Source organism: Geospiza fortis, unplaced genomic scaffold, assembly GCF_000277835.1.
Source record: "Geospiza fortis unplaced genomic scaffold, GeoFor_1.0 scaffold590, whole genome shotgun sequence".
NCBI classification, from domain to species: Eukaryota; Metazoa; Chordata; class Aves; order Passeriformes; family Thraupidae; genus Geospiza; species Geospiza fortis.
Window position 1 is genome coordinate 947,613 of NW_005054402.1, and position 26,030 is coordinate 973,642.

Consider the following 26,030-nt stretch of genomic DNA (forward strand, 5'->3'; position numbering starts at 1 on the left):
CACATTTTCGTCTTTTATTTAAAAGGGCAGTTTCCTTCTTTCTTCCCTCTCCTTTCCCTGTTTACACAGCCGTTTATTAGTGACATGCATGAGGCTGAAAGCAATTAGTGCTTCATCTATTAAATGTCTGTGGCACAAGGGATTGGGAGGAGTCCTGCCTTTCCCAGGAGTGGTGTCACTCCTTAACTGGGGGCCAGAGGGAGGAGTTGGTGTAGAAGTTTGGAGGAGGGCTGCACCATCCCCAAAAGTGGCTGGACCTGGGCCTTTGGAGGGCTGTAGCTCATTAATTCCCTAAAGTTCTTTCCTCCTGCAGCTGCTGGCTTTAATAGAGCTACTTCCAATTCCGTTCACCATGTCTGGAAGCATCACGTTGCCCATGAACATACATTTAGGGATGGAATGAACCAGTCAGAGCTAAGCCAAGCACTTGTCTTTGTGCAGGGCAATAGTGATTAATGCCAACTGAAAAAAAAATAATATATATAAATCTGGCCACTGGTATTGGGAAGGATTTGAAAAGACTTAAAAAAAGAAAAGAAAAATGAGGTGTCCTGGTGAGCTCCAATGCTGCCCATCAGCTCATGGCTAAGAAAAGAGTGTGGGACTGGGAGTGAAGGAACAGTGACTATGAACTAGGAACCAGCTCACTGTAGAGTCATTCTTGATTGCTCTTGAAATGAGGATTGTTCAAGTTCATTAACATTTTCGAGATACTAATCACCTGCTGGAAGAGCAGCTCCAGGAGTGCTCAGTATCTTGCAGATACTGATATTAATTTTCAAAACCCTATTTAAGATTATACAGGTCTATGAATTGTCTGCAAATGTTTCCACACTCCTGGCAGACACAACTGGTGAGCAGATAAATGATTTTTCTAGGGCTGTGAAAAGAGCTACATAGTCCCCCTGTACTACAGATCTGGATTTAAAAGTGAAGCCAGATTCACATTTTCACAAAATTTTCCCAATAAATAGCAAAGGCTGCAGTGTTCCCCTGGGCAGCTGCCTTTTTCCTGCTGGGCAGCAGTGCTGCAACATTATCTGTGTTTGTTTAAATCTGTTTGCCACCTCTGCTGGGTTGTAACCCAGCATTCCAGCACTGGAACACAAAGGAGCGGATTGAGTTATGCTGGGCTGGCCACGCAGCATTTTTATTAGCAATATTGTGTGGCCTTGCCAGTCTCAGGTAGAAGAAACATCCAGGAATCCTAACACTCTACCATACATGAGTGTCTTCCATATTCAACTAATCCCTGCTGTGCTTCCCATTTACTGGCTAAAAAAAAAAAAAATCAACTGAGAAACCAACTCCAAGTCAAGAATTCAAACTGAGCTCTGTGACCTTCCCCTTTCAAGAGTCCAAAGATGTAATTTCCAGTGAAAATGATCCAGCACCAGACTAAAAAGGGGTCTCAAAAGTCACAGAATAATTTGAATTTCCCATGCTACAGAGAACAGCCCTTCTGTTAATACTGGCTGGACACCAAATTTTAGTGTATATTAGAAGTCAACAATTGTGCATTGTGTGTTGTTACTTCAACACAAAAGTCAAAGCATGGAAATAATTTGTGGCGTAATTGTTCTTCTATTATTTGATGTCTTTCTAAGCAGCTGATGGGTCAATATTGAACAGAACTACCTGTAATTCAAGTTCCTATTGTTTTATTTAACTTCTTGTAGGCAAATACGTGCCATAACAGATTTCAACAGTTACCAAACATTTTCTTCCATGTTTACGCACTTTTCTCACTTTGTTTGGATTTACCATTAACTATTTGTTAACTTTGGTCCCACAGTCAAGTATCACGTATAAAATAAAGTATATAACAGCTGAGCAGGATCAGCTGCCAACAAATCTTCAAGGTGGCCTGATTTGCAATTCATCTTTATTATGAGTTTAATTCTTACAGCACAAACCCTAGGGCTGAAATCCTGGAACTCTTGGTCGTGGTAGTACAAACTTCACACCCCCTGACTTGCAGCACCTGCCCTGAGGGCTGAGGTGCCCAGTTCCAGTGCAAGCCTTGGCCCCTGGCTGCTCCAGAGGGCTCATCTCAGTTCCACTCAGGACAGTCAAGACCATTCCCCTCAAGTCACTAGAAAACCACCCCACTATAAAATGTGAGGCTCCTGCTTGAACGAAATGGGCCAAGCCACAGATTTTCACTGCAGGTACTGGATTTCACAGAAATACCCTTAATCCATTTCAGGGAGTGTAGAACACAGAGCACATCTCATCTGCTGCTTTATGTCACCATCCATCCTAAGTCACATCTGCAGGAGCTACATGCTCACTTACCATTTAATTTAATCTATAAATTAACATTTGAGAAAATGTCAAACAGCTGCATAAATTGAATCAGATTTCCAAATAAAACAATTACATCCACATACATCGAATGAGAGAGCAGGGGGAAAACCTAAACTCCACAGCCATTTACAACATACAATTATTTTCAATACCTGAAAAAGATATTGATCTTAAAGCTAAATAAAGTTCCTTACCCATGCTATATTTTGCTTTGGTACACGTTGTTCTTTTCAATATTTCATAAACCTACAGAAGCAAAAGAAAAGGCAGGGTTACTTCAGACACTGCCAGTGAAAAGGACAATCTTTTTGTGTACAGCTCAAATATTGGCCAAACCAAGATGTGGATGAAGTCATCACTCTTTAATAAAAGTCATGGTGTTCAGGAGAGCAAGGCTCAGAGCTCTCTATGTACAGAAGAGAAAAGCTTAGCTAAATAGTCAGCTACCAGGAGAACTGACGGGGGCAAACAGGGTTACATCTACCCCTGGCACAACAGAAATGCAATTTTTGCTCATGTTAGCCATCGATTGGAGCTCAGGGGTGCTCTTCCACCTGGAGCAGCTCTTCCCTGGCCCCCAGGGCACAGGCTGGCTCCATCCCAAGGAGCCGCGCAGAGCTCTGGGCTCACGGCATGTACACAGCACGCAGCCGTTTATCAAACTGGACTAACACAGGCTGACCTTAACATCTCTGAGCCTGCCTGACCTCAGTGGCAAAACAGATGTATTTATTTTGGGATTTATTGCACTTATTGTCGAGTAACCTTTGCACAGCTCAGCAGGCTGCCCGCGAGGTTCGGCTCTTGGCCGTTCCCGTGCAGCAATGCTCTCTGGCAGGGTGAGCAGGCAGCACAGGGAAACCTGGAGCAAAGGCACCTCCTGCCCCACTGCCTGGCCTGTCAGCAGAGCTGGGGACAGTTTCCCAGCTCCCTAATCTGTGTGCTAACTTGACTCTTGCCCAATTCACTGGAGGAAGCAAGTGAGGGCATCCGGGGCAAGTCCCACAGCTCATCCGAAGTCTACATATGAGTCTGTCGTCTTGTAACCCCAGTAAATTAAAGGGCTGTCACAGAGAGATTTCCAGTTATATAATACATTTTTTTTATTTTCTCTTTTAATAACTAAAAGGTCTTTGGCTTAGTCTCTATTCATCAAAGACTCATGGGTAGTGACTAGATTCCTGTTCATTTCGCAGTAGGTGGAAGGGTCAATATTTGCACTGCGGTTCAAAAATACATTTGAGAAAGGCAGGGGAGAACTTTAAGAAAGAAGAATACAAACAGCAATGCACACAGAATAAAATGATGTTGGGAAACATTCAATATGTTCTTCATTACTGGGTGATTTGCAGGGATTTCACACAAAGCAGCACAGCACCAGCATTATTCTTATACGCCCAGTGTTCCTTCAGTTGTTTAAAAAACCCTTGTCCCTCCTTTTCCTCTCAGCCGCTGCTCTGAGCTCCTGCTTCAGTCCATTTTCCAGTCAGTCTTGCTCACCCATGGAGCCATTTTGTCTTGCTGCCTTGCTCAGCCTATCATGAATTTGAACTCTTCATTTGTTGAGTTCTTTGTACTTACAAGATTTTTTCCCTATACATCTGGACATACAAGAGAAAGCCCACAAACAAAAGCCAAGCTTTTTTCCCCCCCAATCTCAAGTTAAATGTTTTATTTGCAAATAAACCAAACCAATATTTGTCTTTTTCTTCCCCATTTCCATGCTCCTGAATCTGCCTCCCCTGGCCCAGCTCACCTCACCCCCATAACCAGTGCTCACATCAAACCCCTGCTCTTCAGGCTGGTGGGGAACTACACTGTGGAATAAGCTGGAACTTCAGAGCAGGAAAGGGAAGTTGGATATCTTACAGCCCTTATCACCACAGCAATGAAAGGCAGCTATGACTGGGATATAAGCTCTTTTGGAAACCATTTGGCATCCCAAAAGGCTGAAGTTATATTTAAGATAAAAGCATGCTGGCAGTCACATTCCAAGGCACCAGTTAGGAGCAGTGGAATGGAGCAAAGAGTCCCTGTTATCCTCTGAAATGTGCTGCAGCCAGGGCTGCTTGGCACTGCCCTTTCCAGCTGCCCTGGATGTCACACGAGCTGGCCTTTCAATTCCTCCTTTGGTGGCTATAAATGAGGCTACACCTTCTTCCCCAGCTCTATTCTATGTTCTGTAAGTCAGATAAAAGCCATCAACCTCAACACTTTCAATACCACCATTACAGAGAATTTTCCCCAAAAAAGCTATAAATAATACTCCCAGTAAACACCTGGCTGTTTTGCTGGAATTTGTCTCAGGGTATTTAACAGCATTTTGCAAAAAGAACAATGTATAACTACAAAAAGTTAAACCCCTCGTGGGCACAGGCAGCTGATGGGCAGAAGGAGTGGTAAAATCTAAACATTCCCAGCTGGTGATATCTCTACTAACAAAATTACCCATGAGCTAGAAAGAAGATCCAAAATATTTTCCAAAATGCAGCAACCTGTTGGCATCAAACACTACTCAGCACTAAATCTGGAATCATTTCAGTACCTGATGGCACAGGAGATCCTTGGCATTTAGTTAAGAAAGATAAACTTGAACAGGCATTGCACTAAAGCTGTTAACACCACGACTGAGGCAATATCCACCATAAATTATTGATAGGCAGTACTTACTATAGTGCTCCTGGTTTTACTGTCAAAGAAGGAATCTTTGTCAGACAAATCAAATCTGTTAAAAGATTAGAAGGAAGCCCATTAGGTAAAAAAAAAAAGTCAGTAATTTCCTGTTCTTGTTGACCCCTTCAATATTTTCATTTCTCCTGGGGATCTCAAATTAAAGAACAGCTTATAGAAACCCTGCTAAAAAGCAAGTCCAACCCAACTCCCACAATTTAAAGAGGCAGCTTATACATTTCACTGGTTTATGTCTTTATGTCTCTATAGGTTTTCCAGCAGAAAAGAGAGTGTTGACGCTCATTTAAGCTGAATCCCTGACCACTGCTGGCCTTGAATTTCCCCTCATAATCTTTAATTTTCCCTGTGAGGCCTCTCTTTCCTCCCTCATCCAGCAGAGACACAGGTGCTGTTCCTGGAAAAGCCACCTGCAATCAGTGTGAGACCCATCAGGAGCATATTCTGGACTTTCCCTGAACCTCCAGGAACGCCCTACATGCAGCCAACACACAAAGACATTTCCTGCAAGTCCAAGGACAGGCCAAGATGTCACACACACTGCCTGGCCCGAGCCCATCCGTGCTCTGCATCTCTGGATGAAACCCTCAAAGCCCTAGGGGTGCAGGGAAGAGATCCTGCCCTAGGACTGCTGTTTGTTCCAGCTGGCACATCCATAAACACGGCCTTCAAAGTGACTCCTCTGGGATGCTGGCCAGGGAAGAGCAGCAGCAGAGCAATCCAGGGCAGGAGAAGCTTTGGCTGGGCTCTACGTCGTGATTTTTTCCCTACCCCCACATTTACAGCTGTTCTTGCTGATCTGGGGTCGATGGCAAAGCCACCTCTGACTTCACAGCACTTCAAAGGCAAGGCTTGGTTGGCACTACCTGTGTCAGCTGCCCACACCAGATATATGAAATTATTCTGAAATTTATCAACCCACATCTCTGGCTACAAGTTTTACTGAGCAATTTATTTAATGTGGAGAAGAGACTGTTATAAATCACATTATAAATCCCATTTTGGCAGCCCGACAGGTGAAGTGCACAGTTATACAGAAGCACATTATGTGCCACAACAGCAGCTAAAACACACAGAGATTTCTCTGCAGAGACTCATCCTTCAACAGTGAGCAAAAAAAAATCCCCCAAAAAGTAAAATTACTGCAAAATGGAAATATTTTTTGCAGCAATGCCCACCAAAGTTTTGGTGTTGAGGTTCCCATTCACCCCCTGGTGCCTGAGCTGCTGTCAGAGGCTGGAACCTGTGGATATTCAGGGAAGGCTTTCACTCACAAGTGCTGCTTCTCTCTGGAGAAGGGGTAGGAGAGGCGCTTCACTGTCTGAGGTTTGTGCTCTGCTACTTTGGGCTGGATGGGCTCCGTTATTTTTTGAATCACAGAATTGATCTTTTTCAGGAGGCCGTGGGTCTGGTTGATCTGATACATCTGAGGGGGCAAAGAGAAAAAAAATGAAACAGTGAAACTTTACTGCTTTTTGGTTATCCATAGTTCAGAGTGAACTGTAGGGAATCAACCAGCAAATATTAGATAAATATATCACAATAAACTATTGAGGAGTGAAGTTTACATTCTTGAAATCATCCAGAAAGAAAAGGATGGGAAAGTCAAACCAAGGCTTAGGCAACCACAGGATGACAACAGACTTTTTTATATAATTGTGCTCCTGATTAAAATCCCTGGTAAGTGAGGCAATATTGGGGATTAATATGAAATCCAAACCAAAAGTGTGGTTTTAGTGTTGTAATAAATGATGCTGGGCTTAGAGACTGTCTCTGGCTCCATTACGGACTTTGTGCAGTCTGGGACCTGCACTTAGTCTGTGTTTAAATATTAATCCACCTCTGAGCTGTGCTCATTGAGTAGGTAGCTATCTATCTATCACAGGTGATTTAGAATTGATGAAAATACACTGTCATTCCTTTAATGATATTTCAAATATTCTGAAAGGTAATTTATTTTGTGGTTGAGTGGCCCCAGCTCCTGCAAACATGACTGACTGTGTATGTGAATAGTCACTAAACCCAGCGAGACAAATTCCTATCCTTGTGTTCAGTTTTAGCAGTCTTCAAGTGAGAAAAAAATGTCCAAAAGGCACACAGAAATTCCACCATCAATTGAAACCTCTTCTTTTAAAACATACTGAGTATGAAATCACTCTCATCACGCACAGACAGTGGTAGCAGCTGGAAATTCTTTATTTCCATTCTTCCTTCCACTTTTTCCCTCTGCTGACCCAAGCATGTACATTTGTGACTTTCATTTCTGGTGCACATCAGTTAATTGTTTTGAAAATGCTCGTGGAAAGAGAAGTCTGCATTTATAAGGTGCTCTGAGAGGAACATATGTTTAAATTATGCTTTCATGAGGAAAACAAGAAAATCAAGACTCACCTTTTTTGTGGGCATCTTGAGCTTAAGGAATTCTGCCTCTCGACACAATACATTCCATGGTGCATGTATTTTTACAAATCCAATCCCATGGATTTTGGTCTTTAAAAAAAAAAAAAAAACAGGGGAAAATGTTACTGATGAGAGGAAATCAAATACATTACCCCTTGTGATTCATACATATTTAAGGAACAAACAGTCCATTAGGGCCAACATGATAAATCTCATTTGTTTGAGAGAGTTGGTTTCTAACAACAGGACAAACACTGAACACCTCACTGTGCTGAGCTGCTATAGAATGTGACTCAAAAAGTGCTATTGTCTCCCAGAGCAATTACCACAAGGTTAAACAGATAAAAACTGTTTGGGAAATAAAAGCTAATGACTGTGGACACAAATACAGGCTGAGCCAGTTAAATTTGAAGCAGAGGCATCCAGCCAAAATGGTGTGATTTGGTGAGTGTGTTGTAATTGCTGGGGCTGAGAGAGTCCCTGCTGCTCATACCTCAGAATCAAATGTGAATATCCCCATTAAGGCATCATAGTTAGGAAAACCAGTAGGAAGAACTCCACCAAACAAAGCAAAAGGAGGACAGAAGTTAATGGCAATATTAGTGGTTTGCCTGCAGCCCAGTAATTCTCTGAGCTGTGTTCTAGAGGGCTGGACATGGATGTTTGCTCCTGGCACTCCCACATACACCCATGTTTGCTCCCCCTGGAGCAGCCATTCCAAAGGCACTGGACAAATGACACCCAACTAGGGAGGCATTCAGCAAACAGAAGAGAAATGAACTTCAATTAATCTTTCTAATCCTGCTGCTGCACCAACCCAGTTATTGCAATAACTAGCTTTCACACAGCTGTGTTCCCCCTGGCTTTTAGAAACTGGTTACTCAGAGCACCATGGAATGGTTTGGGTTGGAAGGGAGCTCAGGGGTCATCTAGTTCCATCACTCCTGCCATGGACAGGTCAGGCTGCCCCAAGCCCCCTCAACCCAGCCTTGTTTTAATCAATTATTTGTGGACATCGAGACAGTGACCACCACTCTCTCTATGTGACCATCCAGCCATTTCATTGAAGAGAGCTTAAGTGGTTTATTAAACACCATCTGTTTAAGAAGCCTTGGCTCTTTTAGAATCAGTGAGGTCTCCAAGGCAGCTTTGTGGCTTGTCAGGCCCAAGTGATTGCAGATCTTTCCCCCTACATGGATGTGCTGGCTGCGGAAGCTGATGTAAATCCCCACATCTTTCTTTCATCTCTACACTTTGATCTCATGTGGTTTGGTGTTTTGCACTGAAAGCACAGAGTTCCCTCTCTTTTCCTGTGTCCTGGTTTGATCCCTGAGCCCTCCTGTATAATTTGAAATCATATTACATGTCATAGGGGGAACCTCCCATCTGGCAAAAGGATTTCAATATCTATGACTTGGCACAGGCAAACTCCCTGTTTGCTACAGGAACCTGCAAGCTGGACAGAAAGCAAGTCTGATTTTCACTGTTAGACAGAAAGGAGAAAGGTTTTGGGCTTTTCTTGCATTGTACCATGTTAAGTATATATATTACGTATACATAATATATAAAAGATATAAATGTCTGTAATTTGTGAGTAATAGGTGACAGATTTATTTTTTTGCAGCCTGTTCCCAGGTTGAAATGTTGATCTCAACTTTTAGATCCTGTAAATAAAACCAGCATAAATGTTTACCCTCTCTCTCAGGAGTCTGGGGCACATTGGTTGGGTCAGATAATTGTAGCAGCTTTCTTTGAAATGAATACTGCTGTGTCTATTTCTACTAATCACACACTGGCAGCACTTCACATACATCATTTTTTTACACAGTCTAATGGGCTTTTAATAGAATATCCTGTTTTCAGGGTGCAGGTGGAAGATGTTACAAGCTGTACTGTTCATGTCTAAGAATGGAAAGAGCAAACTGTAACACAGACCCATGTGCTCCAGCAGGAGCGTGGACCAGAGCCTCCTGAACTAATTTAATTCTCCTCAAGCCTATATTGAGGAATAAATGACACTGCCTGTATCTGATTTTTTTTTCCTCTCATACAGGATCCAAACCACTGCATACTGTAAACCCACCAAACTGGGATAAGTGTTCAGAGCAGTTTAAACCTCACTTCCAGATAGCACAACACAGCCGTGTTGCAATGGTGCATGTGCCACAAATCCTGGCCAAGAAAAGTCAGGAAGCTTCACCTCATCAGGGCATTTTCAGCACCATGGCACACTCCTGTGCAGCCAGCTAAATCAGTGGGCGAGGATGGCACTGGCTGCCAGAACTGCAATCAAATCCTGCAAGGGCTGAGCTTATGCAACCTTGATCAGAGCCAGGCTCACTGGGACAGCTCAGCATCCCCCAGGACCTGGCCACCAGTCACCCTCTGTTACCCTTCTAAATGGATCCTTACATCTTCATCGCGTTCCAGCTCCAGCCCAGCCTCCACGAGGTTCCCCTCGTACTCCTCCCTGCGGAACCTCTTGTCGTCCTCATGGTAATCCATGTGAGGCTCACTGTCCCCCATCTCCAGCTGCACCCCCTTCCCAGGGAGGGGCTGGTCCTGCCTGGTGCTTCGGACACTGGCATCATTCTGCTGAGGTCTCCTGGCCAGAGTCCTCCCAGCTGAGGACTTCTTGTAGTGGTAAACCAGGATGTAGTCCACCTTCCTCTTGCCATCTCTGAAGTACAGCCCGTATTTGCAGTCAGCATCTGGGTTTTTGGATAGGGAATTTAATAACTGTGTATGGAGAGAAGAAGAGAGAAGAATAATGAATGCACAGCCCAAAACAACCACCAGACAGACCATCCTCTCCTCTCAAGGCTCCTTTTGCCTGGAGCGCACGATGCCCTCTCTCCAGACAGCCAGCAGATGGGAGGAGTTCCCCCCCATGCTACTTACTCCAAAAATTTTTGCAAGTTAACACCTTTAATTTTACTGATAGCCAGCTGGGATTTTATTGGCCAGAAATAAATAGATTGCATGACTGGGATTTAATCTAATCACCAGCACACTGGTTCATAAGTCAGCTACTTGCTGGGTTTGGTTTTCTCCTTTGGGGGTTAATCGCCGCTAAGATCGTCTGTCCTTTTCCACCCATGACATCTGCAATGCTGCAATTCTGACAAATAGATTAATATCGTGTGGAAACATTTCTCACTTCTCTTATCTATCATTGCAAGTCCATATCATCTGAGAAAGAGATCATCTTAGATACAGACTGAAGGGAGCCAGCTGCTCCTGCGGCACGGCCAAAAACGCCATGGAAAGTGGCCAGGGAAGTGGGGTCACTGCTTATTGAGTTCACCACTTCTCTTTCCCACTTATAAAACCCATGTCACTATGCAATCTGATGGTGGCAATGGCTTTATTCCCAGCCTGGGTTAATGCTGGGTAAGTGTTGCAAGATACATGAAAGGTACAGCTCAAACCAATTTCATTTCCAGGCATTTATCTGAAAACTGCACAGGGCAACTGTAGAAACCAACAAACAAAGGGTACTAACAACTGATTTATTTCTACTTTTATAACAGTTCTCATGCATAATTCACAATTCTACCCTTGGAGATTTGTATAATATTAAAAATAAAAAAAGGAAGAAAATTCACTAGTAATTGGCGTTTGTTATCACAAAAAATACCCAACACAGGAGTGGCTTTTCAGTGACCAGGGAACTTTTCTGGCTTCTAAGTTTACAGAAGAATGTCCATCCTCCATGGAGGAAAAAGGAATTGTGCTCCAAAAGAGAGCAATTGGTCTTAGTTGCAAAATGCTAAAATCTATTTGGGATTGCACACCTGCTTATTTCATACATAAAACACCAAACGTAAGTTATTTTAGATAGCCTTTGCTTCTCTCTCCCTTAGGATCTCATCTCTCTTTCCCATTTAACCTAAATCTTTTACACCAAATTAATAAATATATAATAAAATAATACAGCATTTGGAGCTGCCACAGAGTACACTCATTGTCCTCTTGCCTCTATTCCCATTCCATGAAAACAGGGGAGGTTATTTAACCATGTCAAACTCTTCAGGGCAGTCTGTTAATGTTTATGCCCTACCTAGACATTCTCATTTAGTTCATAAGCATAATTTTGATATAAAAGACCATTAATAACTATTACTTTTCAATTGCTTTATGACAAATGGCATGCACCTGTGAATTCGAACATTTTTTAAAAGCAAGCTGACAGTCTGCTTGTGGCAGGCAACTCACTTATGCAAATTTCTACAGTAACAAAATATTAACAAATGGCAACTAACTGGATAGTGTTTAATTTTTTTAAAAGATGTGTTACTAATGAATTAAACAGCAATTTCTGAAAAACCCAGCTGAGCCACCACTGTGGCTACTAAAGCCTCAACAAATTCACTTATATGTGAGAACAGCTATATCCCACAGCAAACAGGAAGCAGCCAAAAAACTTGGTTCTGTTTTAAAGAAATTAATGGTCAGATTGTTTTAAGGATGGAGTATAAATGCTGAAAGATACTCATGGGCCAGATATTCCCTTGCAGTGCTGCTGTGCTTAAATTGAGTTGCATTGACTTAGACCATGTAAAGCTCATGTCTCTTCAGCTGTGAATGAGACAGAGAAAAGACACTTCAGTTTCACCACAGCAGGAGGATTTTAACAGCCTGAGAGAACCATTCCTCCATGCTCCATCCTAATTTTAAGCACAAGCACAATAAATCCCATGTTGCTTTTTCTGGTACCTCTTTCCCCAGTGAATCTGTTGTATAGCCCACTCCACCTTAATAAACTTCTTTTTATGTTCAAATTACATAACCAAGTCCTAATCAAGTATTCATATTCCTAACTTCCTTTAAAATCTGTGTTAAGGAATTTAACTGAGGAGCAATTAATAGCAAAGAGAAATTAATTAATTTCTATTGTGTGCTGGAGAAGATCAGTTTAATGTTTTCTATGTTAACAACGCCTTTTGTATGAAATTTTAGACATTCTCTTCTGTTCTTCTCTGCACTGGCAAGAAGATGCAAAGGTTGGCACAGCCTCATTGCCAGATTCCTTACCCTGAGAAGAATCAGCCCCTTTTTATGCTACAGGTTAAACCAGTGGGATGTGTTCCCACTCTCACACACCCAAGAACACCCCCCACCACACCAGCATGGACTGTGCCTGCTGGCAATCCTTCCCAGCACCTTGGGAAAGTGGAGGGAGAGGATTCCAGAGCATCCAGGGAGTGGGAAGGATGAGAAAGAAGCTGAGGAGACCCAGCAGGCCGTGGTCACTCACCGTGCTCTCATGCTGGTCGTAGCCGATGTCCTCGATGGCTCGGATGTTGATGATGTGGATGCCCTTCTCCTCAGCAGGCAGACAGGAGTACTTCTTGTTCACCCTCATTCCTGTCTCCTCTGGAGCCTCACTGAGATCCTCTGGCAGAAAATCCACCCCATGAAACTCGCTGTCTCCGTCTGAGAAGGAAGAGAACAATTTTATCAAACACTTTAATCCCAGTTTGCTCCTCCCAGAGCCACCCAAAAGCTGAAACGTATCCTGTTCCTGCCCTCTCTTGCCAATGAGCCCTTGGACAGGACTCCCACCCCTTCTCAGCTTTCCTCAGCCCTCTTCAGCCCTACCTGGGTCTCCTCCTCCTCCAGAGCAAGAGAGCTCAGTTATCTTTTATCCTGCATGGGTGTCTCAGGATGTTTTTACCCCGTGGGCTCATGGAATCATTGTGTTTCTTGGCAAGAGAAGGAAAAAGGGGGGGGCAGGAAGGGAAAAACTGCTGGTGAGGACAGGTGCCATGGTGCCTTTCCCTTTTCAGGAGGCGTTTCCTCCTTCAACTTGTTCATGATGAAAAACTAAGTCAAGGGTTTTCCCTCAAGTACCTACATCCTGCATCTCATTCACTGAACCACTTTTATTTAAATAGTCTTGAAAATCTGGGGGTTTCTCCGTCTCAACCTGCTTCTGATGAAGACATCAGAACTGTTTCCATTTCTTGTTTAAGTATATAAAAGGCTAAAGGATTTTAAATAAAAATTTCACTACAAACTGAGCAACCAGATAAATTACAGAATGCAAACTGGTGTTTGCATATGGGCACTTATGCAAGCAATAGAAGGCAAAGTGTTCCAAGATTTTGTTAATTTTGACAGTGAAATAAAACACTGCAGTAGAATTTATGGATACTAAATTAGCTTTCCCAAACAACAAAAAACATGAAACTGAATTACCCTGTCTGGGTCTGGTTGAACTTCAGGGATAATGTTGAGGGAAGAGACAAAGAAAATCCTCACTCCCCAGCAAATTTGCCGATGATATGAAACTGAGGAGCAGGATTGATAAGCTAGAGGGTAAGGCTGCCACTTCAAGGGGTCTTGATAGGCTGGAAAAATGGAAACCCAAAAACGTCCCCCACTTATGCAGCCCAAAGGAGGGAAGGCAAATGATGGGGGTCCCATTCCTGCCTTCAACCAACTGAGTAGGTACAGACACAGCAGGGCCAGATTCTTCTCATAGGTGAAGAACAAGAAAAGGGTGAGAGGCTGCAGACACAAGCTGCAACAAGGGAAATTACAACCAAACATTAAAAAAAAAAAAAATCTCAATTCTCTAACAAGAGTGATCACACAATGGGGAAGGAAGTGAAGTTATAAATCTCCATCCATCCCTAGAGAAGGTCAGAGCTTGACCACACCTGGCCCAATCTGAATGTTGGGAAGGCACTGCAATAATCACTGCACTTTTGATCAGGCTCTTCCTGGGAACAAGGCAGGAGCCAGCAATGACAACAACCTGCAACAGGCTGAGGAGGAGGATGCAACCAAAGCCTTGGCACCTGTCCTGAGCTGATCAGAGCAAGGTAAACATTCCTGTTATGAAAGCCAAGCTTCTGTGGAATTCGCAGTTGTGCTCCTCTGGAGCTTGCCAACACCACGAGTTTGCCCAGAACTGAAATGAACATCCACAATCTGCTGCCCCAAGCTGCTTTCCCAGGAACACCAGTGCTCATCAGCATCATCACAACACCTGGGCAGCAACCACCCTCTGCATATTCATGTGCACAGCCTGTAACACCTTTGCAGACCTGGGCTGCTGCTCCTGGCTCTTGTCTAACACTCCCCAACAGCTGTCCCAGAACAGACACCAGTGATCTCATCACTCGTGACATCTCAGGGCAGCATCACCAAACTCTGAGAGCCACTTGAACAGCAAGTTGTAACAACTCAAGGAGCTTTTTTTGGGGTTTATATAGAAATGCAGCCAGAAGTCTGCTGGCTCATGGGAGCAGCTGGAGTGTCTGTACCAATTCCCTACATGTGCATGGTCTCTCTTCCCCAACACTCACAGGCACATATGGGCAGCCTCCCTGAACAATGGGAATTGAAACAAGTGTGGGCAGCTGCAGACTCCTGTGTACTCAAGCCTTCATTCTGTGGCTGCAAAATACTCGTAAAATAATACAACTTTTGGAACTTCATAACTGCAACAACCTGCATTTTTATCTGGAAGGATGCTGGAAACAACTTTGTAAAAACAGTGGATTAAGTGCAGTAAAAGTCCTCTCTTCTTTTCCCTCCTTTTCACAAGTGTACCAAGTAAAACCCAGTTATTTCAGAATTGTGCAGAAGGTATTAGAAGAGAAGCACCTTTTACTGGCTGTGAATCTGAATAATGGAGCTGGGAACTGAAAAGTGCCAGTTTAGGAATCACCACCGGGACAGAACAGGTTCAGAGGAGAAAATCACAAGCTTCACTGAGCCCAAACAACCTCCCTGTGCTCTGGGGCTGCACTTCCAAGCAGGGTTTGTTAAGCCCCAGCATGGAGCAAGGAGACCTGCTCAGATGATTCAGCACCATTGTGCAAGCCCAAACAATCCCCCCCGACACAAGGCGATATTTCCATTCCTGTTTACACATCAGTAGCCTGGCAATATTGGAAAGAACAAGTGCTTTAGGTAGACAATGAATCATAGAATTTTGGTTTATTATGACTACTGGAAAATATGTGAACTGTGAGAGCTTTCTTGATACAATCTTAATTACAAGAAGTTTGATTTCTGCACTTGAGGATGATGTCAGGATTTAATCCTAAGTAAAGCCATCCAAACCACTTTGGTAATTACAAACACCCAGGGATTACAAGCAGTTCACTTGTGCTGATTTGGCAGAGGTCAAAGCCTTCTGTTGCAGAACACAAAACCTCTTTTTTTTTTTTACTTGGAGTAGAGCATTTCAAAGACTTAAAACCATGAATATTTTATGTTAATCACGTTAAACAAGGACAATAATTTAATATCAAAATTAATTCACGTTCAGAATTGTTTATGGCAGGATAGAAGAGGAAAGATGAGGAGCAAAAAGAACAATAATGTCCTAATTCAGCTAGACTGGCACTGTAATCTCTTTGTTGGGAGCTGAAAGAGGTGAGCATTATGAAAACTGCTGGCTTTGCTGCCTTCTGATGCTGACTAACCCACTCTCTTCTATTTATTAAGCAGAAAACACTACAACAAAGACCTGAAGAAGCACTCAATGTATTTCAACACAGCCATAAAACCAATCCCAAAACCCCGTGGATTCTGAGTCAGCAGAAGTCCCCTAATATTCTGGGGCACAGAGTCAAACCCATGCTTGAGTTTCTCACTCTGAACCATATGGGAAACAAGACTGAACTAATAAAAAAAATCCCTCAAACTCGAAACCACTTCCTCCTCTGTTCAAATTTCAGTCGCAGCTGTTACAATTCCCAACCTCATCTTGCAAAAATTAACACTAAAATTAATTAATGATCACTTTTCCACCACTGAAATTTGGCACACTGTGCTGTAACCTTTCCTCATTCAGACAATGTTTCTTCACTGAATGTTGATGACCAGTGAACCAGGACCAAAAACCTGTTGTAGAAACCAACGTATTTTCTCCATGATTCAATCAATCATTAACATTATAGTCATAACCATGCATAGCCACTGAATAGTCCCTGTCAAAAAGTATTTTTGTCATTAAAATGAATTTTAAAATTGCATTCATGCCATGCAACTCTTAAAGGAGTACCCTGCATCAGTTCTAAAATAAGCATCATCAAGTCAGCATGAATACATCTAAACAAATGAACAACATTTCCCTGCTCCACCTGAAACCAATAATGTCACAGAAACTGCCTTCCTTTGTTTTCTTTTGTTTCCTGGTCTCCTGTTGTTTTCACTTTTAGAGAGTATGCTTAAGAAAGTGGTAGAGCAAAAAAAGTCACAAAGACTTCTGAGTTAAAAAGGGAAAGCAGCAGGAGAGTTACAAGACCATGTGATTCAAGGCTTTTAAATGTCCACACCCTTATCTTTTTGCTTTATATAAACCATGATAGAATTCAGAATGAAAAATTAAGAATCATGGAGGTAATGAGGAAGAATATTAAGAAAGTCATGTACACACATATATACACATAAGGTAAAAGAAACAAACACAACCTATAAGTAAATGTTGTAAATAAGTAAACAAATATAGTACATACTCTTTCTATGGAAAAAAATGCTAGCTTGTGCAATACACTGGATAACTTTTGGATTTAAGTTCTTTTCTTGAAGAAAAGATATTGAAATAAAACTCTCTTGGTGGGGTTTTGCTTGCTACATATTGCCCCCTAGCAGCAGGATCCTCCTTCAGCACGTCCTCTACCGCCTGTATCTCCCAAATTCCAGCTCAGAGCTTAATCCTAAGAAGAAAATAGCATCATCCTCACCAGTGACTCGTCTATCTCTTCCCCTTTTCCTTCCCCTGATACGCTCCAACGCTGTCAGATTTGGAAGCCAAAGCCCTGGGAGAGCAAGGCCAGCCCAGCCCAGCCCAGCCCGGCTCAGCCCTGCGGCCCGGGGAGCCGTGCCCGGGAATGCCAGCCAGCAGGCTGCCATGCCAGCGAGGATACCCGCTGCTGGCAGCGAGGACAGCTCTTTTTTTGGGATGCTGACACCTGTTTACGAGGCTCTGGCCCCGGACCAACAGAGCTGCCGTGCTCTCCCAGGAACACCCGCACGCGTCCCGAACTGTGCTCTGCTCAAATCCTGACTGCAGGAGCTCATTAGCGCCGCATCAGGGACAATCGGATGTAAATTCCTCCTCGCCCCTCCAGCTGTGAGCAGCCAGATGTTGCCCCGAGCTGTGCTGCTGGTGGAGAGGGAGCCGCTTTCACTGGTACCACCCACTGGCCCCGCAGGCAAAGGGAGCCCTCCTCTCCTGGGGCAAACTTAATGTTGACACCTCCTGCCCATCCTTTCAGGGATGGTGACACCTCCTGTCCAAGCTTTCAGGCAGGTTGATACCTCCTGTCCGTCCTTTCAGGGATGTTGATCCCTCCTGCCCATCCTTTCAGGGATGCAGACACCTCCTGCCCATCCTTTCAGGGATGCAGACACCTCTCCTGCCCTTCCATCTGCAGAAGGGTGAACCCTGCCTCTTTCATCTTCTCTAAGTAGGACACTTTGGAACTCACTCATCTCTTTTGCTTTTCCATTTATTTTAAAACTTGTAGCCTACATCTGTGCTGGTTATTACTTTAATGAATCAAATATGATGTTATGACCCAATCCATTCAAGAAAAAAAAAAAAGCTCAGTGAAATAAATCCTGGATTCCACGGACAGTTTCCTTTGCAGAGGAGAAATACTTCCAAAGCAGAATGACCTTGATGTGCCTGATGCTGACAGCCCACACCGAAGGGCAGAGCTCATTCAGACACTTTGTGTCCAGTGCTTAGGGAGTCACAGGGGTGGAAAAACTTCAGCTCCTGGCAGGATTGTCTGGATGATCAGCTGGCCTAGCTCTGTTCCTCACTACTGAGAATGGTGGGGCTCTGGAGTGGGGCTGCAGCTTTCCTGGAAGGCTGTCTGCAGCTTTGAAGCTATTGATCTATTATTGTCAGCAACATGCTCAAAGCAGGTTAGAAGGACATACAGCTATGACATCATTTTTTTTTATGCCTGTCTATTTTTGTTTTTAAAGATTTATTTACTCCATTTGCAGGATGCAGTCCTGGGCTTGAACACATGCCTGATCTGACACAAGCCTTGTGAAATGTAAAAACAGAGAGCAAAACCACCTAAAACCTCTAAAGATAATGAACATTTTGATTGAAATGGCATTTTCAACAGCACGTAAATGACAAGAAAATACAAATTCTACCATAACACCTCTGCCTGTTTCTCTAGACCCTGTCAAATCTCACATTCTATGAAAACACATAAAGCCTCTTCCCATCCCAAGACAAACTTCACTTTTTTCTCCACAGCTACCAACAACTATTTAATGGTCTATTAAGTCAATCTGTTTTCAGACATATTTCTCACACACCTAAGTTAAGCACTCTTCTTCTGCCAGGCACCAGAAAAATATTATTTGCTTCTGTTGCTATTGCACAATGATCAGCACTAAAACTATGCTCAAGGTCATGGTGAAAACAAAACCAGATATGGGAGAGCCATGAATCCATGTTTTAAATAAGTTTTGCAGGGTTATGATTACCATTATTTTTATTTGTATGTTCCAAGGGAAGGCAGTTTTTATCAATGGGAGCAATAAAATGAAAGGAAAAAAATACTAAAAAGCAGATTATGGTGAGAGAATTGGTATTTATTGGGACAGTGGATACCCAAACTCTCACCAGAGTCTAAATATAAAATATATCTAGATACATTTAAAATATGATGTATATTTTCCTTTACCAGGCTGTAACAAAAGCCTCTTTATACCACACATGTGGAAATGAGGATCCAAAAATTACCAGTTTTGCTCTAAAAAGATCTCAGTCATGGACTGCAGCCTGGGGCTGAGGCCATGGCACATGTGCTGACTGGGAGAGCTGCTCTTTATCCCTCAGCTTTCCCATTTAAACTCCTAATCTTGAGACATTTGCACTGGTGTTTACATTTCCATGCAAAGTCAGGAGGAGGTTTGGGCTGCATAAACCCAGTCATGGATGCCTTGGAAGGCTTTGCTCACCTGATAAAGAGGGTTTGGGCCACAGGCAGCACACTCAGGAGCTGCTTTTCCACATCTGAGCTGAGAGAGGCAGTCACTGGGACTGGGGCTTACAGGGCAGAGTTCCACCCTATTTATATATATTTTTTGGGTGTGCCCAGGCAGGTGGAGCTGATTGGTGGGGTGATGAGGGTGGGAGATATCCAGCTGAGATCCCAGCTGTGTGTTTGACTTTCCTGAGTTTTCTTCATGGCCCTGCAGTTTTAACTTGGAACAACATCAATACAAGAGAATAAAGGGGCAAGTTCCACCAGCAGCTGGTGGAATCTCCCTCCCTGAGCAAGGGAATGCAAATCAGTGATGGGAAAAGCTCTGTTAGCTCCTGTCTATCCAAGGGAATTCCATTCCCTGTGTTCCCCAGTGCTAAGGAACCAAGCTGAGGCACACCAGAGGCAGAAGCCCTAAGAAGTGTCAATGTAAGCAGGCACTCTGCTCCTTAAGGAGCTTTTGACAATAATTATTATCTAATAATGTATCAAAGGAGCAGTCAAGATCCAGTCGAAGTATAAACAGCTGCCCTGTGGGTTTTGTAACAGGAGACAGGCTTACTAATAAACCTGGATTATCCAAAGGTACACTGGTACATTTCCTGCCCAAAAACAAAGGAGAGGCAATTGCCATGAAATTGCTGTCACCTGTACAATGGAAAGAAGCAGAGCGTGGAGGGCACAGCTGCTCACAGGCAGCTGGGCCAAAATCTCTATCCAAGTATCTCAGTTTCATTCCTAACTTGTTCCTGTTTGGTCTGCAGCAGCACTTTTCCACAAGGAGCTCAGAATCCATCCCAAAGGCGTGGACCTTGAGGAGGCAGATTTCTACATCGGGATGTAGGTGCCTAACACTGCTCCCCTCAAAAAACAAACAACAAACCCAAGGAGTTCATATCACAAGAACCCAAGAGAGACTTATTTTGAAAGATGATTGAGCTCAACCTGTGTATAAACAAGGACATCTTGGCAAACTCAAAGCAATGTCCTAAAAAAAAACCAAACAAACCAAAAAACTTATAGACCTTTTTTTGGAATTATGATGACCGTGTAAAACACTAATGGAAACAGAAATAATGAAGGGCAACTCTAGTCCAGCATTTTATTTCCAAAATTGTGAGATAAGATTCTCCTGTTCTCTCCATCTTTCTGTTCATTATTCTTTGAGAAATCACTCCCAGGAAGAGCATCACCAGAGAATCACAAGTGTCACCAGAGGGGCATCATTCTCCCCATGACAAACCCTCTGCACTCTCTCCTTACTACCAGAAATGAATCCTCCTCCACTGAAGAAACACCTCTGAGCACCACAAAACTATGGCCCAAACAAGCAAAACTAGAAATTATAGATTTTCAAACATCATATCTTTTCTGGAGCCAAATCTTCTTTAAATTCCCAAACTGCAGCTGTTCCACCATGGAAGAGCCCAAAATTCATCACAGGCACATGGCCAGTGATGGGCTGCCCAAAGATATTCTGAGTAAGAAAGGAAACAGCAGCTCCTCCCAAGAGCAAGCATTTGACATCAACCCTGAGAGAAAGGGAGAAAAACATTATTTGTTTTCATATTTCCTGAGAAAGACATTGAGGATGTAACCTTGTTATTTATGCAGGGTCAAGGCTTCATCCTAGAATTTAGGAAAAGAATTTATTTTCCCCTAAAGTGTGATTAAGTTTATAAGTCTAAGACAAGTTTTGATTTTGTTTTTTTTCTGTTTTGGTTAGCAGAATAATATTTCACTCTCTGTCTTCTCTTTTTAAAAAAAAGGAAAATGTGCTGTTCATTTATCTGGTAAATGTTTATCCATTCTGTGTTAAAAACCCCTAAACAATAGAATAAAATGGAATTAAACTTTAATATATTGCTTATCTACAAGCACTGAAACACTTAGAAAAACAATACTCTACATGAAGAAAAAAGCCCCGTGTTTTACCAATATGCTTAGGAAAGTAATTGTTTTGGATACACTAAAGGACAGTATCTGTTATTCCATAAACTTGTTCAAAATATGCTGTAAATGCCTATTTACAAAGTTGATTGCTTTTTAATAGCACATACTCTATGCTGGTGGGTTTGTTAAATCAGTTTACAAAACACATTTTTGTCAGCTAGGTTTCTAGTCTCAGGAACAGTCTCTACAATTTTAGGTTTGGGGTTTTTTTTTAACATTCAAGCTCTTTGGAAATTATCTTGAAGTGGTTACTTTTAAATGTGCAATAAATGTATTGCTGGTGGAGAGAAAGGAAAGTTCTGATTGCAGCAATGATGTCAATATTGGTATTTTTAAGGAAGAGAGGGCAACTAGCTTAATAAAAACAAAGGTATTGCAGTCCTGATTGATTTCAAATCTGCCTGAGATAACAATGCTAGCAACATCCTTGGGCCCTTTGCTTTACTGACCTTTTGGGTGTCTGTGGCCTGCAGCAGTGGCTGGTTTTTGTTATGATACTGCATGTTTTGTGTTTGAGGGACAGACAGCATTTAAAATATTTGAACCAGTTGCAGAGGGTGGAAAAAAGATGCTTGATGGGGTAAATATTTGTTTTCATGCTGTCAGATCCAGCCCAATTCAGGATGAAGGCACCTACCTTTCCATGAGGGTAAGGATGGACAGAGGGATGGGCATCTCGCCACAGCATCCCCTGAGCCAACACACACTTGTGATGTTTCTGTATCTACTTGTTTCCTTTGCCTGATTTCAACACAATTTTTTATTTAGGTGAAACTAACTCTTCTTCTCTGAAAACTCTCATCTCTTAACTGTATTCCTTCAGGAAATATTTGTAACTCAGATCAACAGTTTGAGTTCTTTATGCCTTTTCTCCTTGTAGGCTGGTTTCTGCCTGTCCTTGGGACCAGGGACAGGCAGGACAGGGAATGCCACCACAGCACACCTCCAGGCTGTCCAACAAGACCCTGCAAGGAAATCTCAGTGCACAGAGCCAACTCTTCTTGATCGACATCCCACAGTGGTACGGCACAAATCTGTGTTTTGTGAAAGGCTGGGTGCTCCAAAGGTGCTGAAAACTGGAGCAAATGTCAATGTAGGAATGAGTTGACTCTGCCCAAAGCTTTTGGAGTGCCAGTTCCCAGCGGAGGAAATACCTACAGACCCAGGTTGCCACCTCGAACATGATGTTCCAGTGGGAAAAACATCATCACACCTAGGGCAGCCATGAAACAATTCCCACAGCCTCCATCGGGATCTCCCCAGGCTACAAAACATCGGGTGCTTCCTCTATCATCCTTACACTTGCTAATCAGCCATCAGGCTCTTAGAAAGGACTCAGCCCACGACCGTTTAAACAAGATTTTAAAAGCCAGGCAGTAAAAATCAGCCATTTGCAGAAAAATCTGTGTCTGAAATGCCACTTTTCATGGTAAAACAATGTCTTGCTGGTTTGACAGAAAGGCACACTTCTTGCTGATCCTGAGTCTTTTGAGCACCTATATCCTGTTTGGCTTCTCTGTTGAATTTCATCATGAATTTCCCAAATGAATGCCTATTTATTCGGGAAATTCATGGTGTGATTCCCAGAGGTTTGGATGCTCTATCACTTATCCATGTCAATAAACAATCCGGAGCACTGTTTAAATATGGAAACACTTTGTAGCAGCACAACCAAAGGCACTGGCTGTGCTGCTGCTGCTGTGCCTGAGGGAAAAAAAGGGGACAGGGGAAAGGGATCTCTTGGTGAAGACAGCCATTTATCTCTCATTAATCCACCAACACCACTGGGGCACACCACACAGCTGGAAGATTTACAAATTCTGCCCATCCTGCCCTTGAGCTGGAGGCTCTTCTGGTTTGGGTAAGGATATAATTGGTTGCACCATTTACTGGCAGTTCTGCTCTCCCTTTAATTTTTGGATGCCAAAACAAAATCTGTTTCTGCTGATGTCCCTGTGGTTTTGGGGGACACTTGGTGTGGAGAACTTCCAGCCACCAGTGGTAGCAGAGGAGCTCTGAGAGCAGAGCTGCAGAAAGCAGCGTCCAGCCAAGAGGAAGTCAACACCTTAAGGGCAAACTGCACACCCAGTGCCTGCTGTGCACCCTGTGCCCAGACACAGCGCGGCTCCTCTGCTTCAAGGAACACCCACAAAAATATCTTTGTCATGACTGTAGAGCCTCCAGGAGCCCGTCAGAGCTCCCAGCAGGGTGTGAAGTGTTCTGCTCAAAGACAGGCTGCTCCTAATCTTCTCCAGGGCTGTCACCTGCCAGCGCCATCTGCCACTGCAGGTGCCTCGGGATTCCTTCAGTCTGTGTCAGTACAACTGTCCCTCTGAGAGAAACAGCTCAGAAAAAGGAAAATTACTATCTAGGGTGTGTCCAGCGAAGATGAACAAGGAACAGCAGCTTTTTTTGGGGGGGGATATTGCCTGCAGCACACATCACCCGTGGTGTCAGACACAGGAACTCAAATTTAAACAGATGCAAAATGACAGAGGGGGTTGTGGCAGTGATGGAGGGAGGAGCTGCTTTTCCTAGGACACAATAAAAGAACTAAAAATCTACCTACCCCCTCATTACCCACTTTTCCCATCCTACACTGGATAGTCAAGAAGACAAAGGGTAATGAAGGACAAATAAAGTGCACAAGTGATTAATTAACATTTAAAACACTCAAAAGCAGGCATTAGAAATGAGGCTCCAAAGCAGAGGTTCATGCCAGGGCAATAGTGGCAAAAAAAAAAAAAAGAATATATAAATAAATTAAAACAAAACTATTTTTGTAATGGTACTTGAGAAATTTATGAATGGGATTCTGTGATGTGGTTGCCCGAAATAGCCAAGATTTGGACATGGTGACCCCAGGAGTTCCTGAGAGCAGCTGGCACAGAGGGTGAACAGAGGGTTTCCCACTGTGCCCTCCCCTGTCCTCTCAGGATGGGCTTTTCCCTCTGAGTGACAAACAGAATTCAGCATCAGCATAAGGCACCTCACACTCGGACAAGGATGACAAATATTGCCCCAAAACCAGCAGCTCCATCCAGAAACCCAAAGGGAACTTTGCAAACCCCACTGGTCAGATGCCTCTTCCTCTACTTTCTTCCAAGACATATTTCCCTGGATTTCTTTTCATTTCTGTTGCTTTAGGCTGTATGCTACACATTTTTCTTGTGAAAAGATGCTTGAAACAGGATAAAGTCCTCCAGGTCAGGCTTTTCCAGCCCTGAGCAGCATTACTACATGTTCCCTCCACAGAGATATTGTGGATTTATGTTTCGTTTATGAGTCCAAGACCCTTCTCTGAGGAACTGCCATGGAACTGGCTAATTATCCCTGCCCAGATGGAGATTTTGCACTTGTCTGGTTCTCATCTCCAGTCCTGGGAGCACATCCTTTTCCAGGAAGATAAGCAACAACAAGTCTGCTTTAACAATGCAAGATTTAAGGCCGCTGGTACCGGATCCAAACCTCCGCAGACACAAAAAGCTGAAGGGGGAGGCACCGACCTCACTGGTTCAAGTTTCAAAAACGTTTTGGTGGGGCAATCTGTCATCAGCAGGCTTTATTTTAGATCTATTATCAACTGTCCTGCCATGTCCAGACTGAAGTTGGCATGGAGGAACAGAGCTGGCATTAACCCCTCTGGGTGATTTTTTTTTTTGGAGGAATTTGATGGAAATACAAACCATATGTGAGCAAATGAAAGCAGTGCTCCTGAGTGACCTGACACTGCACAGATCCAATACCTAAAATTGTGGAATCAGGGCAGAAGTTTGGGTTTCACACAGTAAAACTTAGGAGGAGTAAACCTGGAGGAGATTCGTCTCTGTAAACATGAGAGCACATCTGACATGGAGATCAAAAGGAGAACTTACACTAATTATACTGAAAAACAATCAGTGCTCCAGAACAGATAATAATGAGAAATGAACACTGCAGGAAACTTTGATGTACTTCTTAGATAACTGTGGTACTTTAAAATTGGATGCAGTTCAAACATTTAAAACATGTCAGTCTGAGATCTACATTTCAGATTGAGAATGTGTTGATGCACAAGTAGATTTTAAAATAAACACACGGTGGAGCAGAACACAAACATGGATTAAATTAAAAAAAAAAAAGCGAACCAAAACCTCTGCTCTTCAGTTAAATCTCCCGTGTTGAAGAGGCTTTAAAACCACTTCTTCTTCACACAAGCTAAACCCAAATGCCAAATTTGACTGAAATCTGAATTATGGCATTAATAATTCTGTTTGCAGGCCGGATTGGCTGGGGTGCCTGTTGACTCAGTGCAATTTGAGTCACAGGCACAGCCCAGATGCCACTGCCAGCTCCTGCTCCCACCAGCAGGCACAGCACTGAGGGCAGGACGTGTCAGTCCTGATGGAGGAGAGCACAAACCTTTGGAGATTTCAGCAGGCCATTTGTCTTGTTGATGCTAATGAAGATTTCCCAGGATGGGTAGGTCTGGTTCATTACTGCCTAAGCTGTGGGACCAAGCTGAAAAGATGTTCCCAAAAGCATTAGTAATGACAGGATGAGGAACACAAAGCAAAAGGACAGAAATTTGGAGACTTTGAATCTTCTCTAAACACACTTCCTTACGTTCCCATTTAGCAGTAAAATATTTTCCTGTAACACCCTTCACCAGAAAGTCACTTAAAAGAACATGAAGAACTAAAAAGACAGCTA

The 26,030-nt window shown here is 43.1% G+C and overlaps 1 protein-coding gene across 1 annotated transcript in view; it reads right to left on the minus strand.

Moving 5' to 3' along the window:
- The window catches only part of ANO1 (anoctamin 1), a 40,705-nt gene extending 27,902 nt beyond the window's left edge, over positions 1-12,803 (minus strand). Inside the window, exons 1-6 of the mRNA XM_031061174.1 lie at positions 12,659-12,803; positions 9,811-10,137; positions 7,390-7,488; positions 6,273-6,424; positions 4,981-5,035; positions 2,505-2,556 (exon numbers count right to left, since the gene is read on the minus strand). Of these exons, the coding sequence (XP_030917034.1) occupies positions 2,505-2,556; positions 4,981-5,035; positions 6,273-6,424; positions 7,390-7,488; positions 9,811-10,137; positions 12,659-12,766 (793 nt within the window). The 5' untranslated portion in view covers positions 12,767-12,803. The remainder of the gene's footprint in view (positions 1-2,504; positions 2,557-4,980; positions 5,036-6,272; positions 6,425-7,389; positions 7,489-9,810; positions 10,138-12,658) is intronic.
- Positions 12,804-26,030: the final 13,227 nt, after the last annotated feature.